At 45.2% G+C, this 21,327-nt stretch overlaps 1 protein-coding gene across 5 annotated transcripts in view; it reads right to left on the minus strand.

Annotated features, from left to right (window-relative positions):
• The window catches only part of SCAI (suppressor of cancer cell invasion), a 94,735-nt gene that overhangs the window by 12,978 nt on the left and 60,430 nt on the right, over positions 1–21,327 (minus strand). For 4 of the 5 annotated variants that reach the window (XR_008442614.1, XR_008442615.1, XM_054007346.1 and 1 more), the window contains exons 7-14: positions 20,129–20,225; positions 18,486–18,584; positions 16,854–17,006; positions 10,112–10,213; positions 9,239–9,340; positions 7,907–7,985; positions 5,546–5,645; positions 3,187–3,268 (exon numbers count right to left, since the gene is read on the minus strand). Coding sequence is in view for 3 of the 5 variants with exons in the window: in XM_054007346.1 (XP_053863321.1) it covers positions 3,187–3,268; positions 5,546–5,645; positions 7,907–7,985; positions 9,239–9,340; positions 10,112–10,213; positions 16,854–17,006; positions 18,486–18,584; positions 20,129–20,225 (814 nt within the window). In the remaining 2 variants the exon portion in view is untranslated. The remainder of the gene's footprint in view (positions 1–3,186; positions 3,269–5,545; positions 5,646–7,906; positions 7,986–9,238; positions 9,341–10,111; positions 10,214–16,853; positions 17,007–18,485; positions 18,585–20,128; positions 20,226–21,327) is intronic. The other variant, XM_054007347.1, reaches the window with a different exon arrangement.

The raw sequence follows: 21,327 nt of genomic DNA on the forward strand, positions 1-21,327 counted from the left end.
ATACCAGCTGGCTCAGACTTCTACCATCCCTCTCAGCCCTCTGTGTAATTACTTAATTGCTTCCCATTATGTAGTATAAAATCAACTCTCATGCATTTGTTCTATATAGGCTTTTCTGCCTTCTCCAGACATTAAGATATGACAGTACCCCCATTTCCTCGATTCCAAATCCTGCATTCTCTAATTGGCAGAGACCCAGATCACTGCACTTCCAACCAACCCTACAGGCTACAGTCACTGGCACACAAGAGTGTTGCAGGAGATGAGGCAAAGCACTCTTGGTAGTCAGCCTGCTCCTCTGGAACTTGAAACAGTGAAGCACAAACCTGTCTCTATTTAGAAAGAGCTGCAAGATGACTCTCTTGGTCCAGGTTTCTCCAATGGACTGAACTATGAAAACCTGCTCTCACAACTGACTGGCCAGATTCCTCCTCTGTCACTGTGGAAAAGCTGTGTGCTGCAGAGGAGCTCTTATAATGTTAATTACTCAATTTAAGCCATGTAAAGTGCACAAGTTCCATGGTGATGGGTACCATCCCCAGCTTTGGATGGGTCCAACCCAAATATAAATATTAGAGGTGTTCCTCTAGCCTTCTTGCCTCCCACTCTACCCTCATAAAAGCACAACGGTCAGCTCTCTTGCTTAAATGCCCTGCTTGAGAAGGAGGCACTAGGTGATACTCCCAGAGCATATTGCGCAGTATGACTATGCACGCTGTGTGGATGGAGAAGAGATACAAGAAAGTGAATATTTTCTTTTTAAGACCTATTAGCAGGTCTCCTTTTTCCTGCGACCGTGGATGCAAAAATGTTTTAAGAGCAGACACCTGTCCTAGAGATAACCCCTGCTGGCTAAGGAATAAGGGACAGTGCCTACATCCCTCAGAGGGCCAGTCCAAAGTAGAGTAGAGTATTTCACAGAGGTGCCGAGTCTCTCTAAGAGCACGACGTCACTTCATGGCAGGACTCCCTCCCTGTCATCACCATATAAATTCTTCAGGAAGAGAAGGAATGACAGAGTGCACATGAGCAGAAAGCAGCTTTTTGGAGAAGGCCGATGAGCAATTCGTGTTACTGTCAATACTGCTAAGCAGTGCCATTTAAATGTCAAACTAGCTACGGTCCTCTGAAAGGATCAGACCAGCAGCATGGAAAGGAGTCACTGCACTGGCTCTGACTTTTCACACAGTTGCACAGAACATTTGTCTGCGCTAACGTGCTCTGACTACAAAGCATTTCATCTCCACTCAACTCACCCAGGCACATTTGGGAACATCACTAGTTACATATTCTTTCTGCAAGTCACCAAGCACACTCGCAGAGCAATGACGTGGGACTTGCATTTACTGAGGGCTGGGAAACACTACCACAGCTGGGCACTCTACTATTTGCCTTTCATTGAGATATACGAATGGTGATAAATTTCCTGAAGTTCAGATATGAGGTCCTTAACGTTGTTTAAGGAACTATTTCAAACACTCACACTAACTCTCCTGAGTTCTCTCTAGACAGTCACAAAAAATTGAGTCCATATAATCACCAGTGTCCTACAAGTTCCTAGCAGCTAACAATTCCAAGGAACACCAGAGTATTCACTTTTCCCCTTGCACACAAGCTGGGGGCTGAGGTGTCTCCCTGTTCTTTTCTTCTGCTGGCTGGTTCGTGAGCTTTGGCATAACAACTAATGCATTGGATAAGAAGTTAGAGGTTTGGCTCACTGACCAAACACAAAGCACAATGAGGAGCAGAACTCAGGCTGAGATGGGTGCACAGAAATTCTAGTCTCCATTTGGATAGGATTGAGTTATTCCTGAGTTTACAAAGCAACTTTCTTCTGAAAATATTAAGACTCATGTGAGATGCAAGCCCAAATGAGGGAATCCATGACTTCCCCCTGCAGAGAATATGCATGATCAGAGTTGCATGTGTACTGAGGTTCCCTAGTTCTGCCCTCTCCCATACCAGGCCTACATGTCTTTTCAGAAGCTATAATAGGAAGGGAGGAAGAATGGTCTTGTGGTTAAGGTGGAATGAAAATCAAGAGATCTGGGTTTATTTCCATCTCTGTCACTGATTTCCTTGTGGCTGTGGTCAAATCATTTAACCCCCTTTCTGTAAATTGGGATAATACCTACAAGCAAAGGGGCATGGTGAAACCAATTGCATTAGTGATTGCAAAATCCTTCAAGATGCTTTGACAAAAAGGCACTAGAGAAAAGCAACACAGTGTTACGACATTTAGGTCAAAGTGTTCCCAAATTGATGATAGCATATCAGTAATCATATAATTCAAAATGAGACTGAGTTTTGTTATCCAACATCCTTCTCTAAACAGGTGAAACAGACAATAGACATTGGAGAGAGAACAGGCCTATTTGGCCACTAGACATCCCTAATGCTCCTTAGAAATACAGCTGCAAATGACTATTTGTCTAATTGTAAATAAGTCAAGTTGTAAGAGGAAGGCATCAGGAAGTGACAGTTTTGCATACCCAGCATGTTTCTGAACATTACATTCACTAATGAAATAATATCATCCAGAGGTGATTGGTGCCTCTGGAATTAATCACACTTGCTTCCACATTACCTGAATTGTAGATTGCTAATGAGGATTTGGCACTGAATAATTCTACTATGTCTCTACAGCATTCAGTCACAGGCGTTTGTCATTTTTCTAGCACATATTATACAAGAGGAGATGCTAAACTTAGATCTAATTTTTGTAACACATCTGTCTTTTAATTTATTTTTTTCTCATTCAGATATTTTTTCCAGATAAATGAACACACCTATTTACAAGGCAAAACTCTGCATTGACACTTTTCTGCTGTTTAAGGCAGCTCTGAATAGGAGGGTTAGATATCTGGAGCAGAAAAGCAGATTAAGTAATCCCCCCCGAAAAAGAAATTACCTTTGGTATATAACAAAAATAAATCTCCCACCAGTCCCAATCTTAAACTGTGTTTTTTCCTCCAGGAGGATTTATTACTTTCCAATGAGCAGCCATTCATGTGCTTCTGTTCTTGTTCCTTTTCAAAGGATCAGATCCTGCCCAGCATGCACAACCCCAACAGAAAAGACTAAATACAATGCATAAAAACACACCACCAGACACACTATAAAAACTGTAAGCTACCTGGGGGTTGGCACCGTACTCCACCACACGTCTGCTTTCAAAAACCTTACCTTATAGGCAACGCTGTTTGAGGAGTCCACAATGATAAATAGGGGCTTTCTTGTGAAAGGGTAGAGATCACCAGGGTGAAGGCTAAAAAGAGAAAGATAAGACAATTCACACAGCACTAGAACTTTCTGTGAAGCTGCTACCGGGGTCGCACTGTCCTGCTCTGAGCGAGGAGGTTTCTCCTTAGGCACATAGCTGCCCACGTTAAAGGGAGAACAGTAGGATGGAACAAGAAAGCTCACTTTACAGGAAAAACAGAATATTTAAGGGGAAGTTTTTTGCCGTCATCCACATAGAGTATTAGCCCCAAATGAGAGAGGATTTAAAGAGGTGAAATAAAACATTAGAAAGAGCTGGACAAGACAACAGACATCCAGGATGGTTTAGTACAAGTCGGGCCCTACCAAATTAATGGCCATGAAAAACATGTCACAGACTGAAATCTGGTCTTTTGTGTGCTTTTACCCTATACTATACAGATTTCACGGGGTAGACAAGCATTTCTTAAATTGGAGGCCCTGAGCCAAAAGAGAGTTGCAGAGGGGTTGCAATGTTATTTAGGGGGGTAGTGGTATTGCCACCCTTATTTCTGCGCTGCCTTCAGAGCTGGGTGGCTGTTGGCCAGGCACCCAGATCTGAAGGCAGCCCCCCGCCAGCAGCAGCATGGAAGTAAGGGTAGCAGTACTGCAGCCCTCCCTAAAATAAGCTTGTGACCCCCCCCCCCCCACACAACTCTGTTTTGGGTCAGAACCCCTACAATTACAACACTGAAATTTCAGATTTAAATATCTGAAATCATGAAATTTATTATTTTACAAATCCTATAACCATTAAATTGACCAAAATGGACCTTGAATTTCGTAGCGTCCTAAGTATGAGACAACAATCTTTTCTAGCCTTTCAGGAAAGTAAGGGGCGGGGATGGGGAGGTGTTGGAGAATGTTCATAGGCAGTACACAGCACAGGTATCAGCCAGTGTTTCACCAGTTCATAGTTATCTTACCCTCTATTAGGGGAGTGAGTCTACCTGAACCCCAACTATTAGGAACAAAGTGAGAGCCCCCGAGGTCATCAAGCCCTTCATGATTTGGGGCGACAATCCCATGGAAAACCAGTCTGATCCTGACACGGCTATTTCCTGGGTTGAAAATGCTCAATGGAAGTCCTCGTGCTGCTGCTGCACAGTGCTCCACAAGCTCTTCCTGCTTCACTACCACCTCAGTTCAAGGGGCAGACGAGCAGTCAGTGTTCTCCTTGCTGGGCCTGAAGGGGTGCAGGTCCTCTCCTTCCCCTTGACCACAAAGGACAGGGGGAGGGAAAGAAGGATCCACTCAGTCGGCAAAGTGCTCCAATAAGAGAGTCCTGATGCCGTTCCTCCTGAATATCGGGATTTGGGGAAAGAATGGGGCTGTGCAGCACCTGCCCCAAGGCAGATTAACCCTAGGAACACCTTTCAAATATAGGACTGTTCCAAAGTGGAATTCTGCTTAAGTTTAAAAATTGTGCCCGTTCATGCTTTTTAGTGAGAGACACTCAGAAGGGGGCAGGGGAGCGGAGATTACTGCCATACTTCTACAGATAGATAGTGGGGTTTGCCCTTTAAGTCACTGGCTAGAGGCCAGGAGTTTTGAAACTGAAGGTCCGGAGTTCTATTCCCCATTCTGAATGTATAATTGTTACCACCAATTGTACATCCACTGAACAGCTAAGAGCCAAATACACCATCATGGGTAAATACAGAGTTCACCTTCCACTGGTATTAGGCCTGGTCTAAATGCGATGGGGTCTCTCGTCAAAGCTGACGTACAAGGATTCAGCAAACACTTAAAGTTAAGCAGCATAGCTGTGTCAGCAGGGGGAGAGGGGGCTTTTTTTTTTTTTAAACCAATATAGCTAGATCCATACAAGCTCTAGCATAGCTGCAGTTTACACTGGCAAAAAAGTGCCTTTGCCCCGGAACTATATAAGCTGCGCTGGCAGAAGCGCTTTTATGCTGATGTAAGCTTCATCTACACTAGTAGGGTTCGCTAGGATAGCCACACCCGTAAAAAAAACTTTTCTAGTGTAATCTAGATGCAGGTGGAGATGATGGGCAGTAAATACAGCTCAACAGAAGTTAGGGGGCTCAGTCAGACTGACTCCCCCCAGGCGGGCATTCTCTTGCCCTCTCACTACTAGTTCAGACAGGAAAGTCACCCCAACTCTGAAGTTTTGTGACCTATGCATTTGATTGATTAATAAATAAATAAATAAAAGCACACATTTTCCCAGAAAAGTTAAATAGGGTTTGGTGCATCTTTACCGAGAAGAAGAAAAACTTGCTTGCCACTTATTTCCCCTTGCTGAACCCATGAAACTCACCAGTGCATCTCCTTGTAAGATTGGTTCCGTTTGTGGACAGCATCGCCATTTATAATGTCCCGGTTACTGTTCGTAAGGACCCCACCAAAATCATATGGACCTACAAATGTCAAAAAAGAGAGGAGATTAGCTGTCATGTCACAACTTGGATTAAGTGATTATAGGTGTAGGACAAAAAAAAAAAAGTAATGAATCTGAACTACTAGAGTTTCGAGAAAAAGTAATGATGGCGAGTTTACAATTTACTAGCCATGCAACTTAGTGTGTGTGTGTTTTGGTAATTTCAGTTACTAACCTTCTGGTCTGGTAATACTGAGCATGCTGTAACTTCCACATTATTCATTTATTCTTCAAATGAATGTAGAAATCAGAAGACAGACATATACTGTAACCCATTAGGCTATGTAGTAAAAGGAATGCACATCTAGGTCAACAGATGCATCTCCAGGGACAGGAAAAGAACTTGACATATCTTTCATACAGGACAAGTCAATACAAATTTTAACTACTACTTGAATCAATATATTTCAGAGTCAGAATTTGTCCTTCTAAGGAGTTAAGATCAATCATTTCAAAACTTGAACTTTTCCAGGGCAGCCATAATACCAGCCTTTGCAGGCATCAGAGCACTACTAGCAGCTCTATAAACAAAGCTCATAAGTTGAAGAAAAGTTGTTTTTTAAACCTAGTAACAATCCAACATTATCAGCCAGGTTTCAGATCCAAAGTGATGGCTAGCTAGTCTTTGGAATTCTGTTGTTTCTGAAGTTCTAATAAAATATTATACGATTTTCAAAGCTATGTTGCATTTTTTGGTCTGGTCCTAATGCAGGCTTAGTGATTATTCCATTGGGCACAGCATCTGGGCTGGCTGGTGGACAGTGTAGAAATTTAAAAAATTGCTGTCTCCACAGAAATATTAATGGTCCCTGCAAGAGTGTGCTGGTACAGACAAGGATAGATTTCTCAGTTTAGTGGGAGTAATGGAACTCCTCTAGTATTAATGGGAGAATTGCATATATATTGCATTCCTAATTCTGCACAGTTGGATTTCATCGCTGTTATTTCATTTGCAGATAGTCCTTCCCTGTCTACACCTGAAAACCCCTTCCCCTCAATAAACAATTACTTTTTACTTGTAAGAGAAGCTTTCAGAGATCAGGAACAGAACAAACTCTCATTTAGTGCTGTCACACATGGCTTAAGTGTGACCTGTCAGCCAAAACTGGTCTGTATAATTCAACATTGCAACCTGCAGCTCCCTCTTCTTTAATACAGAGCACAATGTGCTGGGAATTTTAGTTTTTGCAGGCCACACTTTCCTAATTAAAAAACACCACCACACACACGACTGACTGCAATCTGATTCATCATGCAAGCCCCTGGGAACTGAAAAGTTGCTCATGGAGCTCTCCATAGGACAAAGATTGGGTGCCTCTACAGTAGAGTAGTAAGTTAGAACAAGGCATGCAGCGAAGTTAGATACAATGCAGGTTACAAGGGACACAATATAGTTAAGACCAAACTGTCTGGGTTGCATCACACTGTAAAATGTTAAAAGTAATTTTAAAAAAATATCACTGCCACTATAGAAAGTTTGCAGGGATTTTTTTTTTTTTTCTTTTAGCATTTTGAAAGATTCACAAATCATGCAAGGAAGATGGAACAAGCATGCATCTGATAAAGGAATGCAAGTCTCAAACAGATGAAGGGTATACAATATTTAGGATGTTTCAAATAATTTCTTCCTTTAAAGTAAGTTATACAAAAGTACCAATCTTTTGACTGCATTTGCACTAGTTGGCCAGTTTTAGATTTTTAGACTGTATCTGCATCCCAATATTCTGCTGGGTTGAATAACAGGGGAAGATGAGTTGAGGGGAATTCTTAAAATCATGACAAGAGCTTGAATTGTCACATCAATAAACGTATAAGGAGTACAACAATCTCTGCAGAGAGCCCCTCAGCCCTTTGGCCACCATTCTCCTGAACATCTATTTCGATACTTCAGATTGGAAAGAAATGCCAGATGTTGTTGAACCATTTTATTACGGTAAATCTTCACTGATTGGCCAATTGAGCCACATGTCTTCAAAACTTTTGACATTTTTAACATTTCAGATCTTTCAAAAACTTGGTCACGTCCTTTGAAAAGATTTCAAGTCAGTAGGTTATTGTGTGCTAAACACACAGAATTAGCTGCTGTGTCTCCAAAAGAAAGCAAGTCTTGGTAGGTAGATGGGCTATGAAATTGGACTTGTCCTTTAAAAGGAGTTTTGCGAGATCTCTGTGGGCCACTTATCCTGAAATATAAAGCAAATTCAAGCCCTGCTCATGACAGGGAGCATTCCTTTATTGTACCTTCACTATCCGAACGACCTGAGGGAAACACGCCAGTGGCCGACAAGTAGATCAGCAGCACACTGTTCGCAGGCAGCTCCTGAAATTCAAGCAAAGGAAAGGGGCAGGAGGAAAATTCAGACATTAATTGTAACATGCTACATACATCCTGTATCAGCTTGATAAAATCATTGGTATTTACAGGTGCAACTCCTCTGCCCCGGCTGCCCTTCAGCCTTATGTGGCTGCTTTGCACGTATCTATAATCGCTTACACAGACACTTCTTGAATCAATGGGCATTTGGTACATAAGAACAGCCATGCTGGGTCAGACCAATGGTTCATCTAAGCCCAGTATCCTGTCTTCCAACAGTGGCCAATGCCAGGTGCTTCAGAGGGAACGTACAAAACAGGCAATCAAGCAATCCATATGGGTACACACAGTGATGCGTGCTGCAGAGGTACTCAGTTGTATCTTTTTAAATATCTGATTGATGCGCCGGGTTCAGAGGCTGTAAGAGCACCATTTCCCCTACATCCCCTCTTCCCTAATATCTAGTGAGACACAGACTTCCTGGAATGTGGAATCTAAGAGTTAAGCCAAGGTCCCTTTGGAAAAAGAGACTCTCCAGCTGTCCCAGAATTCTGAAGAAGGTCTTAGCTCCCTTCCCCTTCCCCCGCAAAAAAGGGCCTGCAACAAAAATAATATCCCAAAACTTCTCAGTTGGGCAACTTGCCAAAAAAACACCCAGGGTGCTGGATCCTGCACGAGTCTGTGCAAGCAATGCATATGCATCCATGTGCCACCTTTCCGTTCACTCCCTGCATGGGAGCACCGACATATCTGAGACCCCTGCTTTCTGGGGGAGAGACTGAGCATGCAGGCACGCACAACACCAAACACAGTCAGGAAGTTTCATTTTAGGCTCATCAGCTGTGACACTGCTTCCTCTGTAAAGAAACAAGTTGTTTTTAGCAACTAAATCCCCCAGTTGCTGCTGGTACAAACAATTAAATATACTGGGCCCTACAACTGTATTAACTGGAAATGAATTTAGCCACTGTAACTTTGTAGAATTCTTAGTAAAGATACTTATATATTTAGATCAGATAATCTGCCACTAAGACAGACAACCAGATAAATCATTAAAATTTCCATCCTATGAAGAGGATGGAGATTAACCTTTTGTCATTTACTTTACAATTTAAAAAGGCTACTAAAGCCTTAGTTTTCAGGAAAAATAAAAAAAGAAAGGGATTTTTCTTGACTCAGTTACTTTTCTTTAGAGAAGTGTACCATTCCAGAGATTTTTTTTTTTAAATCAACTGACAAATACACCTGATTTTACAAACCTTAAACGCTGCTGCTAAGAACGTATACAGCTGGCTGAAGGTAGGTTTATACAGCAAGTACTTATGGGGATTTTCCCGCCTAGCAGGTTTCTCAGTCGACTCCTATTTAAAAACAAAAAACAAAAAAGCACACCATGTATATTCCTAATATCGCTTTATCTTTACACTTCCATTTATCTATTTATTCATCTTCAATGTGCTTCCCTAACATATTGGTCTGTCCATGTAGCATTCTCTACTGAGTACCACAGTAACAAAGTTCAGGTCAGAAACCGTTTGACAGTCAGTATTCAGGCTTAACCCTCAATTTAACTTGCCACCCAAATCCTGCTTTTATCCTGGATTATAATTTAGAGAGAACAAGGTGAGAAAATGCAGTCTCCAATTCAGTTAATTCCCGATCCCTTAATAAAGCTCCCTGACCATATTTTCAAGGACACTCCCTGATAACAGCACACATCCGCCTCATTCTAGCTCCACGTTTTTTACTTTGTTCTTCCAAGACACAAACATTTTCTTCCAATTTTATTTGTACCTCGACATACTGCTGTGAAGTGTGCTGACAAAAACCAAGGACTGGCAATTCTCCCCTTTGTCTACAGATGAAACACAAAATGCATCCTAAATATCTACTCTAAACTATACGAACAGGGATGACCCAAATGAGAGACCGGATCAAGTCTTTCCATTGGAACCAAACAATACTTGCTACTGAAGCTTCCACATATAATAGAGAAGCCACCATTACCCAAGTCCAACTCTAGAGTTTGAACCCCCTTTCTGTAAGTATCAGAATAAGAATTATAACATAGCTGCCATGCTCTATATACAGAGAATTCTGTTGCCAAGTTTGCAACTGAAAATGAAACTCACCTGCATTCCAGGTTTGTTCATTTGTGAAGCCAAGTTCATTGGTTCCCTTTCCAGTGCTTGCAACATTCGGAACATGTCAACCGTTAATTCACTGAACTTTACCTGCAAGAGGAACACTGCCATCACTAATGCATCCTGTCTGGCATGGGGTAAATAGGTACTCTGCTTCCTAAGAATTAGCCAGGTAAGAGCATTGAACTGTGTACTGAAAAGATTAGAGTGAAAGACTATACAATATCTAAAAGTGCCCAACATTTGATTAAGATACTCGTAACCCCACTGCTGACATGGAAAAAGTATAGAGGTGAGATATGAAAGCCACTTGACCTCAGTGTTAGCTAAAAAGACAGAAAATTTCCCCAGGCTGTTTGGAAAGACATTCATCTGTTGCATCACCTGTGATGCGACCCTCATATGGAAGTGTCACACACAGGTGATGCAACAGATCGGGTTTTTCCAGATTGTCCCACAAAAGACATGGCACTAGCATGTTTTAAATGCGCATGTAGCAGGGTGGTCACCTGCTCCCGGTCTGAAAGGGTAAAAAGCCAGCCCTTGGAGAGGACTGGGGCTGGGAGCCTTAGGTTGGGCTGACTGGGGAGGCAGCCTCAGCTGTGCAGACACACAGTCTCCTCTAGCTGTAGAGGGAGACAGGCCTGGCTGCTGGGGAGCTAGAGAAGGTACCTGGAGTGGAGCAGGGCTGGGGGAAGGCCACGGGAGCTGGGGAGCTCCGGCCTGGAAACCCCCCCAGGCTGCGGCCTAGTATAAGGCTAAACAGGTACTGGGGTTGCAGGGGGCAGCCCCGCTATAGGTAGAAGCAGCAGGTCCAAACACCCCTTGCCAGTGATGAGTGGCTGATACTGCCGTCTGCCCCAGGGAGCGGGGGCTAGTTGGTGACTGGCAGTAGCCTACGACTGAGGCGAGGTGGGGATAGTGGGTGGGGAGTTCCCCTGGGTGGGGAGACCGAGAAAGAGTGGGGTACTGCCTGGGGGGCAGTACCCTGAGGAAAGGGGCACCGGATCCGGGAGGGACACAAGGGCGTAAGCAGTGAGTGGCGAGACTTCGGCTTGCAGAGGGTGCTCCAAGGCTGGAAAAAGAGCCAATTCCCAGGATGCCAGCAGGAGGCGCCGCCAGGTGAGTCTGCGCAGGACTACAGCGCACAACAGGCTGCAGGTATCAGATAGAAGAGATCATTCTTAACTAGCATAATGGATACAAGTGGTAAAAAAGATATGTGGCAATGGGCTGATATGGGGAGGTCACTTACCTTGCAGTAACTTGAGTTTGAGTAGTTTTGGCCCTATGGGTACTCTTTCGTAGGATGTGCCCATGCGCTCTTGACTAAAGAATGCAAAGTACTGTGTGCAGGACTGCACCTAGCAGCACCTTGTGCTTCCAAAGGAGAGCATATAACAGTGACAGCAGGTCCGTGCCTCTTCAGTTCCTTCTTGAGTGTGAAGCAGAACTCCACAGCTGAGAGAAAGGGGGAAGGGGAAGTGGAGCACACATACGAACAGGGCCGACTTTAGGACCTGCGGGGCCAGATTCAAACACCTGGTGGCGGTCCGGGTCTTCAATGGCACTTTGGCGGCGGGGGGGGTCCATCACGCGGCTCCGGGTCTTCCGCGGCACTGAAGAACCCCCCGACGCTGAAGTGCCGCCGCCGCCCGGTGAGTAAAAAAAAAAATTTTTTAATTTAAAAGGCACCTAAGGCGCAGGGCCCTCTTAGGCACGGGGCCAGATTCTGGGGAATCGGAGGAAATCGGCCTAAAGCTGGCCCTGCATACGAACAAAACATCTTGAAGAACTCAAAGTTACTGCAAGATAACTAACCTCTTCTTCAGGTATGTGTCTGTAGCGGGGTGAATGCCCGCTCCAGCCCTGAAGGGGTTGGAAAAGCCCTGCAGAGGGCTGGGGCTGTGTAAAGGGGCAAAACCCTGGCTGATTAGGGAAGTGGCTGCAGCTGGGGCCACGCCCCAAACTGAGCCACTCAGCCTTATAAGGCGGCCAGGGTAGCCAGGGCCAAGCAGTCTCCCTCTGACAGGAGAGAGAGAAAGAGAGTCAGGCCTGGCTGCAGGGAGCTCACTGGGGACCTAGAGTAAGGCAGGGCTGGGGAAAGGCCTTGGAGTGCTGCGAAGCCCTAGGCCAGCAACTCCCCAGGCTGCAGGGCCTGGTCCCAGGTTCATATAGGTATTGGGGTTGCAGAGGGGCAACTTAAGGGTGGGTAAAGGCAGACAGTCCAAACCCCTTGTTGCTGGTGATGATTGGCTAATAGACTACAGTCTGCCCCAGGGCGCAGGGACTAGATGGTGACTGGCAGTAGCCATAACTGAGGCGACATTGGGATAGGAGGTGGGGGTTCCCCTGGGTGGGGAGACCCAGAGAAAGAGTGGGGTACTGCCAGGGGGGCAGCACCTAAGCCAAGGGCACCGGGGTCTGGGAGGGACACGGGAGCCAACGACAGGCAGATCACCGGCCTGCAGAGGGCGCTCCAGAGACTGGTGAGCTAATTCCCGGTATGACCAGCAGGAGGCGCCGCAGGAGCGAGTCCACGCCTGATTACAGTGTCCCTATAGGTGCTCCACCATAGGAGACTCCCCAGCAGTAACTCAATGAGGAGACCAGTCCAAGACAATTCAAAGGACCATCAAAGGTAGCATCATCCCTGGAAGCAGGTAAAATGGCACAATGCTTGGCTAAGGCATGAGCAGAAGACCAAATTGCAGTCCTACAAGTTTCTGTTACAGGAACATCTTTCAGGAGAGCTACAGATGTGGACTGAGCTCTAGTGGAATGTGCTGTCACTCCATGAAGGGGCTGCATCCCAGCGGATTCATAACAGATTAAAAAGCAACCTGAAACCTATTTCAAGAATCTGCGTGGAAATCGGTTGTCCCTTCCTCTGTGAAAAAGTCTACAAATAATCTGGGAGAGACCCAGAAGGTCTTAGTCCTGCCCACGTAGAAGTCAAGAGCAGTTCAGACATCTAGTGTTTGTAGGCTGGCCACCTCTCTGGAAGCATGATGCTTTGAGTACCTGGTATGTGGATCTCTTGATTAATATGATATTCCAAAGAGACCTTTGGAAGAAGCAAGGATGTGATACAGCATAACCATATTTCTATAGAAGGTAGTAAATGATGTGTCTGCCATCAGAGCACTGAGCTCTCATATGTCTAGGTGAAGTGATGGCTATAAAGAACGAAGTTTTGAAGGAGAAGTGGAGGACAGAACAGGTAGCCATCAGTTCGAAGGAGATTTTCCTCAGGGCACTGAGAACCAAATTAGAAATTCCTATTGGGGGGCCGCCATACCGGGGAAACAAGTCATGCAAGCCTGGAGGGATCTGGCTGTACTGGGATGGGCAAATAACTGAGAAGCAGCATCAGAGAACACTAGGAATGGAAGTATTTCTAGTTTTGAAGGTAAGTTTTGCAAGTACTAAGTTTCCTGCTAGATAGGAGAACTGACTAGACCTTATCCAAACATATTAGCTCCATGCTCAAGAACCATCTAGGAACCATGCGCTCAGATTCAGGGGGGAGGGGGTTCAGACAGATCAGGGTCCCAGAGTTCTGGGACAGGAGATCCTTCGTGAGAGAAAAATCTGGGAGGCATTGCCAAAAAGAGGTGAAGGAGGTTCAAGTACCACACTTGTGTTGGCCAGAATGGTGTTATGAGGATAACCCTCCCTTTCCTGTTGCAGTTTAAGCAAGGTCTTGAGGAACACAGGTAGATTAGGTAAGCACATAGCGGGATACGGGGCCACAGTGTTGTCAGGGCACTCTCTACATCCCTGTTGAGTCATATGTAAATAAGTCTCCCCATTTTGATTCCACACTGCTCAATTTACATTGGAGACAGGTTGATAGCTGCCTTCCCTCGAGTTCAGGAGAAAACCAGTTTCTCCCTGTGTTTGGTCACAGATTTTGAAGCAGATCAGTGAGTATCCATAAATTTCTCATAGTATTTCCAAAATGTATGCATTATGATATTAATCACCAGTAAGTCACAGGCTTTCATAAAAGACCTTACTAAAAACAATTTTCTAATACAGTAATTTGTATTCAATCAGTTGATTCAATTACTTATCATCTGAGGTTCAGACCCCCATCATTAACAGTTAAGAGGTATCTTCCCCCCTACTTGCTAGGTTGATGGTTTTGTTTATCTTTTATGTAAGTATATCTTCATTATCTCTGCTTGTCTGACCAACCTGGTTGTCAGACAAATACACATTCCTTTGTCCAAGGCAAACTGTGTTTAAAGTGTGTTTGGCAACACTTGGTACTGGTAGTGTTCTGAGCCTATTGCAAAACGTACAAAATGTTTGTGGGATGCGGGGAGGGAGTGAGAGGAGGAAAGATGGCTACATGAAAGTAGACATTCTGGAGGTCAAGGGCAACAAACCAGTCTCCCATATCTAATTGGAATGACGGCAGCTAGTGTCACCATGCTGAAGTGCTGGGAAAGGATATCGGTGTCCAGGATTCTTTGAGGTCGAGGATTGGTCTCCATCCTCTGCCCCCTTGGGAATGAGGAAATAGTTGGAATAAAACCCTGTTCCAATGAACTCTGGGGGAACAGGTCTGACCGACCAAGAGTAGGAGAGACTGTGGATCCCTTGTTTTAAGAGATCTTTGTGAGGAGGGTCCCTGAAGAGGGACAAAGAATGAGGGTGCCACGGGGGGGGAAGAGGGGAGACCTAGTATGGAAGTGGATAGAATATCCCGCGTTAATCACCTCCAATACCTAGAGCCCTGTGCGGATACAAAAACGTGGATCCGCATCAACCAGGATCAACCCACAATCCGTCTTCTACCTGTATCCGTAGATGTACCACAGCAGCAAGGGGGAGGGGGGCACGAGGTCTTACAGGGAAGAGGCAGCACAAGGGCGGGGACTGGGGGTAAGAAGTAGCGTGGAGGCAAGGTCTCAAGAAAAAGGGTCAGCATAAGGAGAGAGAGTCTGAAGTGGGTTTGTCGATTTCTCTTATTAGCCGCATCCACCTCCAGGGAATTGGGAAGGAGGAGGAAAAAGAAACACTCCATTCCCTTGATCATTTACAGGTGGGCTGGATAGTAGCAGGTGTTTGCTAGACTGTGCAAATAGGCGATAACAGAGCCTCATTGATTGGGAGAACAATTTTCTTGAGGTGATATTTAGAAAGTCCACCAAGGAGTGTTGAGACTCCTGGACCTCTTGTCATAGGATCTGGAGGGATTGTGCCAGGCAGTTCGGGGGGGGAGGGGTTGGAAAGCCCAAAGGTCATCAGCATAAGATCGTATATGGACTCAGCAGGGTGTGATGGTATGGTGCCAAAAGAAAGAGCCCTGTACCAGGACCTTAGAGTCGAAAGCAGTATCATCCCTGGGGCTGAAAGGGGGAACAGAAAAGATATAGGTGCCAGTACTGGAGTCCAGCTGAGGTTCAGTCTGGAAGGATTGTGGTTGGAGGTGTTCATGCAGTACCATGGATGGAGCGTTTAAGAGGACCGTAACAGGGGAGATTCTGGTTCTTCCAGTTATAGAAGAGGTCCTCCATGGAGAGAAATCTGGAGAGTGCTCATGGGCTATGGTATCCAGAAGTCTGGACAGTACTGGAACCCGGAGAAGGGGGTCTGGGCTGAAAAGGAAAGCATGGTACCAGAGAGGCTTGTAGAGGAACTTTTGACCTCAGAGCTCTGGTGCAGGAAAGACATTGACAGTGGAACATGAGTGGGAAGCCAGCGTGCATCTCAATGCACAAGAGTGAGTCGGTACTCAGGGAAATGGCTGCATGTACTGTTTATTAGAAGACTTCTCCTCATACTGCTTCTTGTGCGGTACTGGTACCAGAATCAGACAGAGACCCAGTTGTACCCCTTGAGGAATGAGAGATCTCCTGAGAGTGGGATTTATGAGGCTTCTTCTCAGAAGTCCTAGCCTCTGGAGGTGCTCCTGGAGCTGCAACAGCCACTGGAGCACCCTGGGATTGAGGTTGATGTACGGTGGGGGAAGTGAACAGCCTCCACGGGAGCTTCTGAGTGTTCCATTAGCAGGCACTTCAGCCTACTCTCTGCCTTTGCTACCTTTAAACTACCTTTCAACAATGCACAGACCCTATGCTTCGATGGGATGTGGGTGGCTCTGAAGCAGCTCAAATGCCCATCGCTAGAGTAAAAAAGACTTGAGGCAGGTCTGGCAGGACTTAAATCCCAGGGTCTTCAGCATCACCCAGAAGGCTAATGGACCAAAACAGAGGACTGAAAGACGGGGGCGGGGGGAGGGGACACTAAGAATCACTACATTTAAGTAAGGTGGGAAGCTGAGAATGAGTGGACATGCAATCTCTCCATACTGAGCTGCAGCCGGCTGAGACAGAACTGAGTGGCAGTGGGTCCAGGCCTCCCTATATACCCTCCTTTGGAGTCACAAGGCGCTGCTCTGTGCAGTGCAGTCCTGCGGACACTGCTTTGCATTCTCCAGTCAAGAGCACTCGGCTGCGAGCATATCCTATGGTGGAGTACCCATAGGGACATACACTCGAAAGAACAGGACAAAGGACAGTTCTTGTTGGTTATCACTCAGTTTTGCCAAACTCTCAGCTCATCTACAGTCACTTATCATCATTGCTAAAGATTTTGTATTTGCCTCTTTTGGACTCTGCAATTTCCTTTAGCAGAATCAGGAAAAAAAAAATGAACTGTTTTCAATTCCAATTGAAGACTGAACATACAAACAATTCCTTGTTGTCTCCTTTACCTGGTTATTGCAATTCCCAATAATTAATGCATCTGCAAGAGTGAGCTGTCCCACGATCATTCCCTGCTCCAGCAATGGGGCCCCTGTTTCAGACAGTCGGTTGGAGGTGATTACGATGGTATTGTCATCATTTAAAACCATCACAGGATCTGCCTGGAAAGATAAACCAGCACAGAGCATGAATTCCAAGGACACCCACAGGGTCCACGACCACTAGCAAAAGGAACTCTATGTCCTGTCACTCATAATAGACATCCCATAGCTGAAGTGAAGAATACTTTATTTGTCTTAATTATTTGCCTTTTAGATCCTAAGGCCGCAGAGCAATTCCAGCTTGGAAAAGGAGCTGCTCCTAGGGACTAGAACAGTGTTTCTCAAACTCGGGCCGCCGCTTGTGCAGGGAAAGCCCCTGGCGGGCTGGGCCGGTTTGTTTACCTGCCCCTCCGCAGGTCCGCCCGATTGCGGTTCACTACTGCATGTCAATGGGGGCTGCTGAAAGCAGCGCAGGCCGAGGGTCGTAGTGGCCACCGCTTCCAGCGGGTCCCATTGGCCTGGAGCAGCGAACCGGGCAGGTAAACAAACCGGCCTGGCCCACCAGGGGCTTTCCCTACACAAGCGGCGGCCCCCGTTTGAGAAACACTGGACTAGAAGAAAGTACCTTGGATATTTAAACACAAATATTTGTGTTGTAGCACTTTAAGTGCAGTTGAGAGGAGAATGTACCCGTGCAGGATAAGCCATCTGACTTCGCTTCCCAGAATCAGGGGAAACGAACTTCACTAACACAAGCACAGCAGGCAATCCACATGCAGATCATTGGTAACATTTCTACACGGCAGAAAAATCCTGCATTATTTACATTTCTCCTCTTTCATAGAGAGAAATAATGAAAGAACCAAGCCAACAGTAGTCCAGCATTTCAATCCAATAATGATTAAATACTGGGGCGTGGGTATTCGTACATATGTAGGTGCAAAAACATTGTGCAAATGGAAGAAAGTAGGAAACTGTCTCCTATTTTATAGAAGAAATCCTCATTTTTCTTTGTAGCAAGACATAAAAAGGGCAATATTACAGCTCTGCCAAGACATACTGCCAGTATAACTGCCAAGATTATACTCTATTTTCCATTACATATTGCTTATGCATTGCCAGAATAATATGCCAGTACTGCAAGCATCAGAATAGATTTGGAAGTTACTTATACAGTCAGAAGCAGGCCTCCCACAAAGATGGGCCTGTAGCTGGCAGTCCTTCTACAGCAGTTACTATGCCAATGGCTGTGTTCTGATCCCAGGGTCACCTGAACACCAGGTGTAAGAAGAGAGGTGGGGAGACAGCAGGTCACAACCTCATGCTTCCACTAGCTGCTAGCTTTATGTTGCTTGAGCAGGTCTGACACAGATGTCTCCTTAACAGTTCAGCTACTGCAGAATATTTCATCAGCAGATTGGAGAGGAGTGTGGCACACCTGCGCACAAGACCATTCCTTACTAGCTTGCTCCCCATGGCATGGCCTCAGAGAACAATCTGCAGTGACAAGTTCCCATGTTTTACTTTTAAAACAAGAGGGCTTTTTACGAAGGACACTTTCGAACAAACTGCAGAGACCAAGGTTTCCTTCATTCTCACCTCAACAAAAGCCGCCACCTCTTGAAGAACCAGGTTCCACTCCACCTGGTCCTCAGTGTTAAAGCGGTGAGTGTAATCTTCAATTTCATCAGATAATTCCTGGAGGTAGAAAGTCCAAAGGAAGAGGAATAATGAATAACTCTTTTGAAAGTTAAGGCAGTCATCTCTCATAAATAAGGCGGTCTCAGCACTTCAGGGACGAGACATCTAAGCAATCTAATTATAGAAGTTTTAGATATCATTACCCACACGGCCATATCCAATCTGGAACATGGCCAAGAAGTTGGTCAACATGTGCTACTTCAGGAGACAGGACTCCAGGTACCCTTACTTTGCACTCTGAGAACACAAACACCTTTCAAACAAACCCAAGAGCAAGGGAGGGCACTCATTTCAGACACAAAATTAACTGGCACACCCACACAATGCTATCAGACTGGTTATTGTAAATTCTTGCTATCACAAGGGCTGACTCAAATCTAAGGTTCCTGATCTGTAAGTGAATGGTCTGTCCTTTCCAGCTGTCTCCTCTGCTAGTTTGTGCTGTGCAGCTCTTTGGTGTCTGTCCCGTTGGATCCAGACAGGCAAAGAGCAATGCAGCTTACATAAAACTGCCAACACCAGAATGTGGCTTGCAGCAGTGTAGGAAGGTTCTTGGGGAAGTCTGGCGTTCCTGTCGTTACTCTTTGGAAAGCAAGACTATTGTCAGAAACAGCCACCCAACTCCAGGCACCCATGCCTACTTGGATGTTTTCTCTTTATGTTAAATCTCGTCAAGTGGAAATCAGCAGGCCACTGGAGTGTAACGTTTTCCCTAAACACAATAAAGTATCTAATTTGGTCCAAAACATATTGAACATGCACTGCTGCTCGATGACATACCCTGGTCTGTATCCTAATCCCTATCTATCTATTGTCCCCCAAAGTTTGAAGCAGTTCTGAAAGGTAAGTCTTTCCCTCACCCCCATCATGCGTGCACACAGATTCTGTATCTTTCCTGTCCCCTAATGTCTTAAGTCTTTCCCAATCTGGCTTCTGGAAGATCACGATAGATTCTTTTCATTTGCAAGGAACACCTCAGAGATTCCAAGTACCAGATTGGAAAGGAACAGAGCACTGTGCTGAGCAGAAGGGCTAACAGAATCAAAATGGGAGGGATTTCATGGAGAGGGAGGGTCATGGAGACTTGAGGTCAGAGAGAGAGGTGGGAGCTACTGGCTTGGGAGGAGGGAGGTGTACAAGGCTAGAGAGAAGATCCCCAAACATTCAGACAGCTGAAACAAGTGTGATATTCATATCCACACTGTATGGGGTTTATCCAAACCCAACTTCATGACATCTGCCTTCCACCAATGGCAAAACCACTCTTTGGTCAAGTGCTCAGGTCATTTACGTCTACATGAGGCACAGAACACCAAAACACATCAGGATGTTGTTTCTCCCACTGCAGATCCCAAGGCCAGGTTTAGTTAAAGCTGCAAGTTTAACAGGAACAGCAGCAGCTGAGATCTTATGTGTGAGATTTCAACTGAAAGAGAGATATCCTGGATGCCGTAATATGCAGGAAGAAAAGCTCTGCATGACTAGTGGCCTGTATTGCATGGACACGTACACTTTCCATTGTCCTCATATCATTAATTTACCTTTACGAGGTCCTTCACAACATCCATTTTGTTGAGCAAAAGACAAACCACTATAAACCTTGCATAATAACGCAGCTTCTTAACCACCAGTTCAGGCCTGAAAAAGAAAACACCAATGCAGTGGTCATGGAAAAAGATGATCTGTGCTGACCCTAGCATGAATTCAAGCAACGTAGGAGATGCTCTTATTTAGACCTGTTGGGCATAATCCCTAAAGGGCCCGACATATCAGCTAAGGATCAGCAGAGCTCTGTGCTGTCTCGCACACATCCCCTATTCTAATGTGAGATGTGGATGGTTGGTGCAGGAGCTGGCTTTACTGGCTTTCTGCCAGTTTATGGTCAGAACCTGGCTCCTTTGTGTTATCTGCTGATGGATCACAAATGAGATTCTGGACCACTGAGTCAAACCATCAGAGAGAACAAAACATTAAACATCTACAAGTTCAATTATGGGACATAACGTCTTATCACATTTTTACCTTTGTAAAATAAATTTGCCACAGTCTTTAAAGAGGACATCTCTGCCAATCACATCTAGTCTGAACAAGCTCAGACACCCAGACTGGAGTGAGGAGATTCTCCAAGGAAAAATAAGCTAAGATCGGAGGCCAACAATAAAGGACACTAAAATGGTTGTTTAGTCTATCTGCAGACTTTCAGATGGTATGCTCAGAAAATCAGTAAGGCTCTAGGTCCTGCTAACCAAGTCCAAAATTCTTGAGTGCCTGTAACAAACTTGGCAGGCAATTCTATATTGCAGAGATCAGAATAAAAATCTTTCTCAAAAGTCAATCCAGATCACTTCTTCCCCAATTCTAACTAGCCACTGACCTCACCTCCCAGCCAGAGCACAGGACTGACAGCAAGAACCTCTTGAGTTCAGTGTCTGCTCATACTGAATCCTCCTAGTTGCTTGGGAGCCTGAAGCGTTAGACAACACCTCGCAGCATCCTTTTGAATGAGCCCTGCTCCGGATTGCTCCCCACAGGAGCACACCTCTCAGGCTTTCTGAAATAGTTAACGAATGGGGAGGACCACATTATCCTAGTCAGGTGTGGTAAGGCTGCCAAACTGCCAACATCACTGCACTTCGGAGAATTTTCAAGTAAAAATAAAGGGACCTATTATTTCCTCTACTTTGTTTCTGCATGAGCAAGTTAATCTCCCAGCTCTAGAACACTATGTGGGTAATTCCCA

The sequence above is a fragment of the Malaclemys terrapin genome, chromosome 17, assembly GCF_027887155.1.
Source record: "Malaclemys terrapin pileata isolate rMalTer1 chromosome 17, rMalTer1.hap1, whole genome shotgun sequence".
NCBI lineage: Eukaryota > Metazoa > Chordata > Testudines > Emydidae > Malaclemys > Malaclemys terrapin.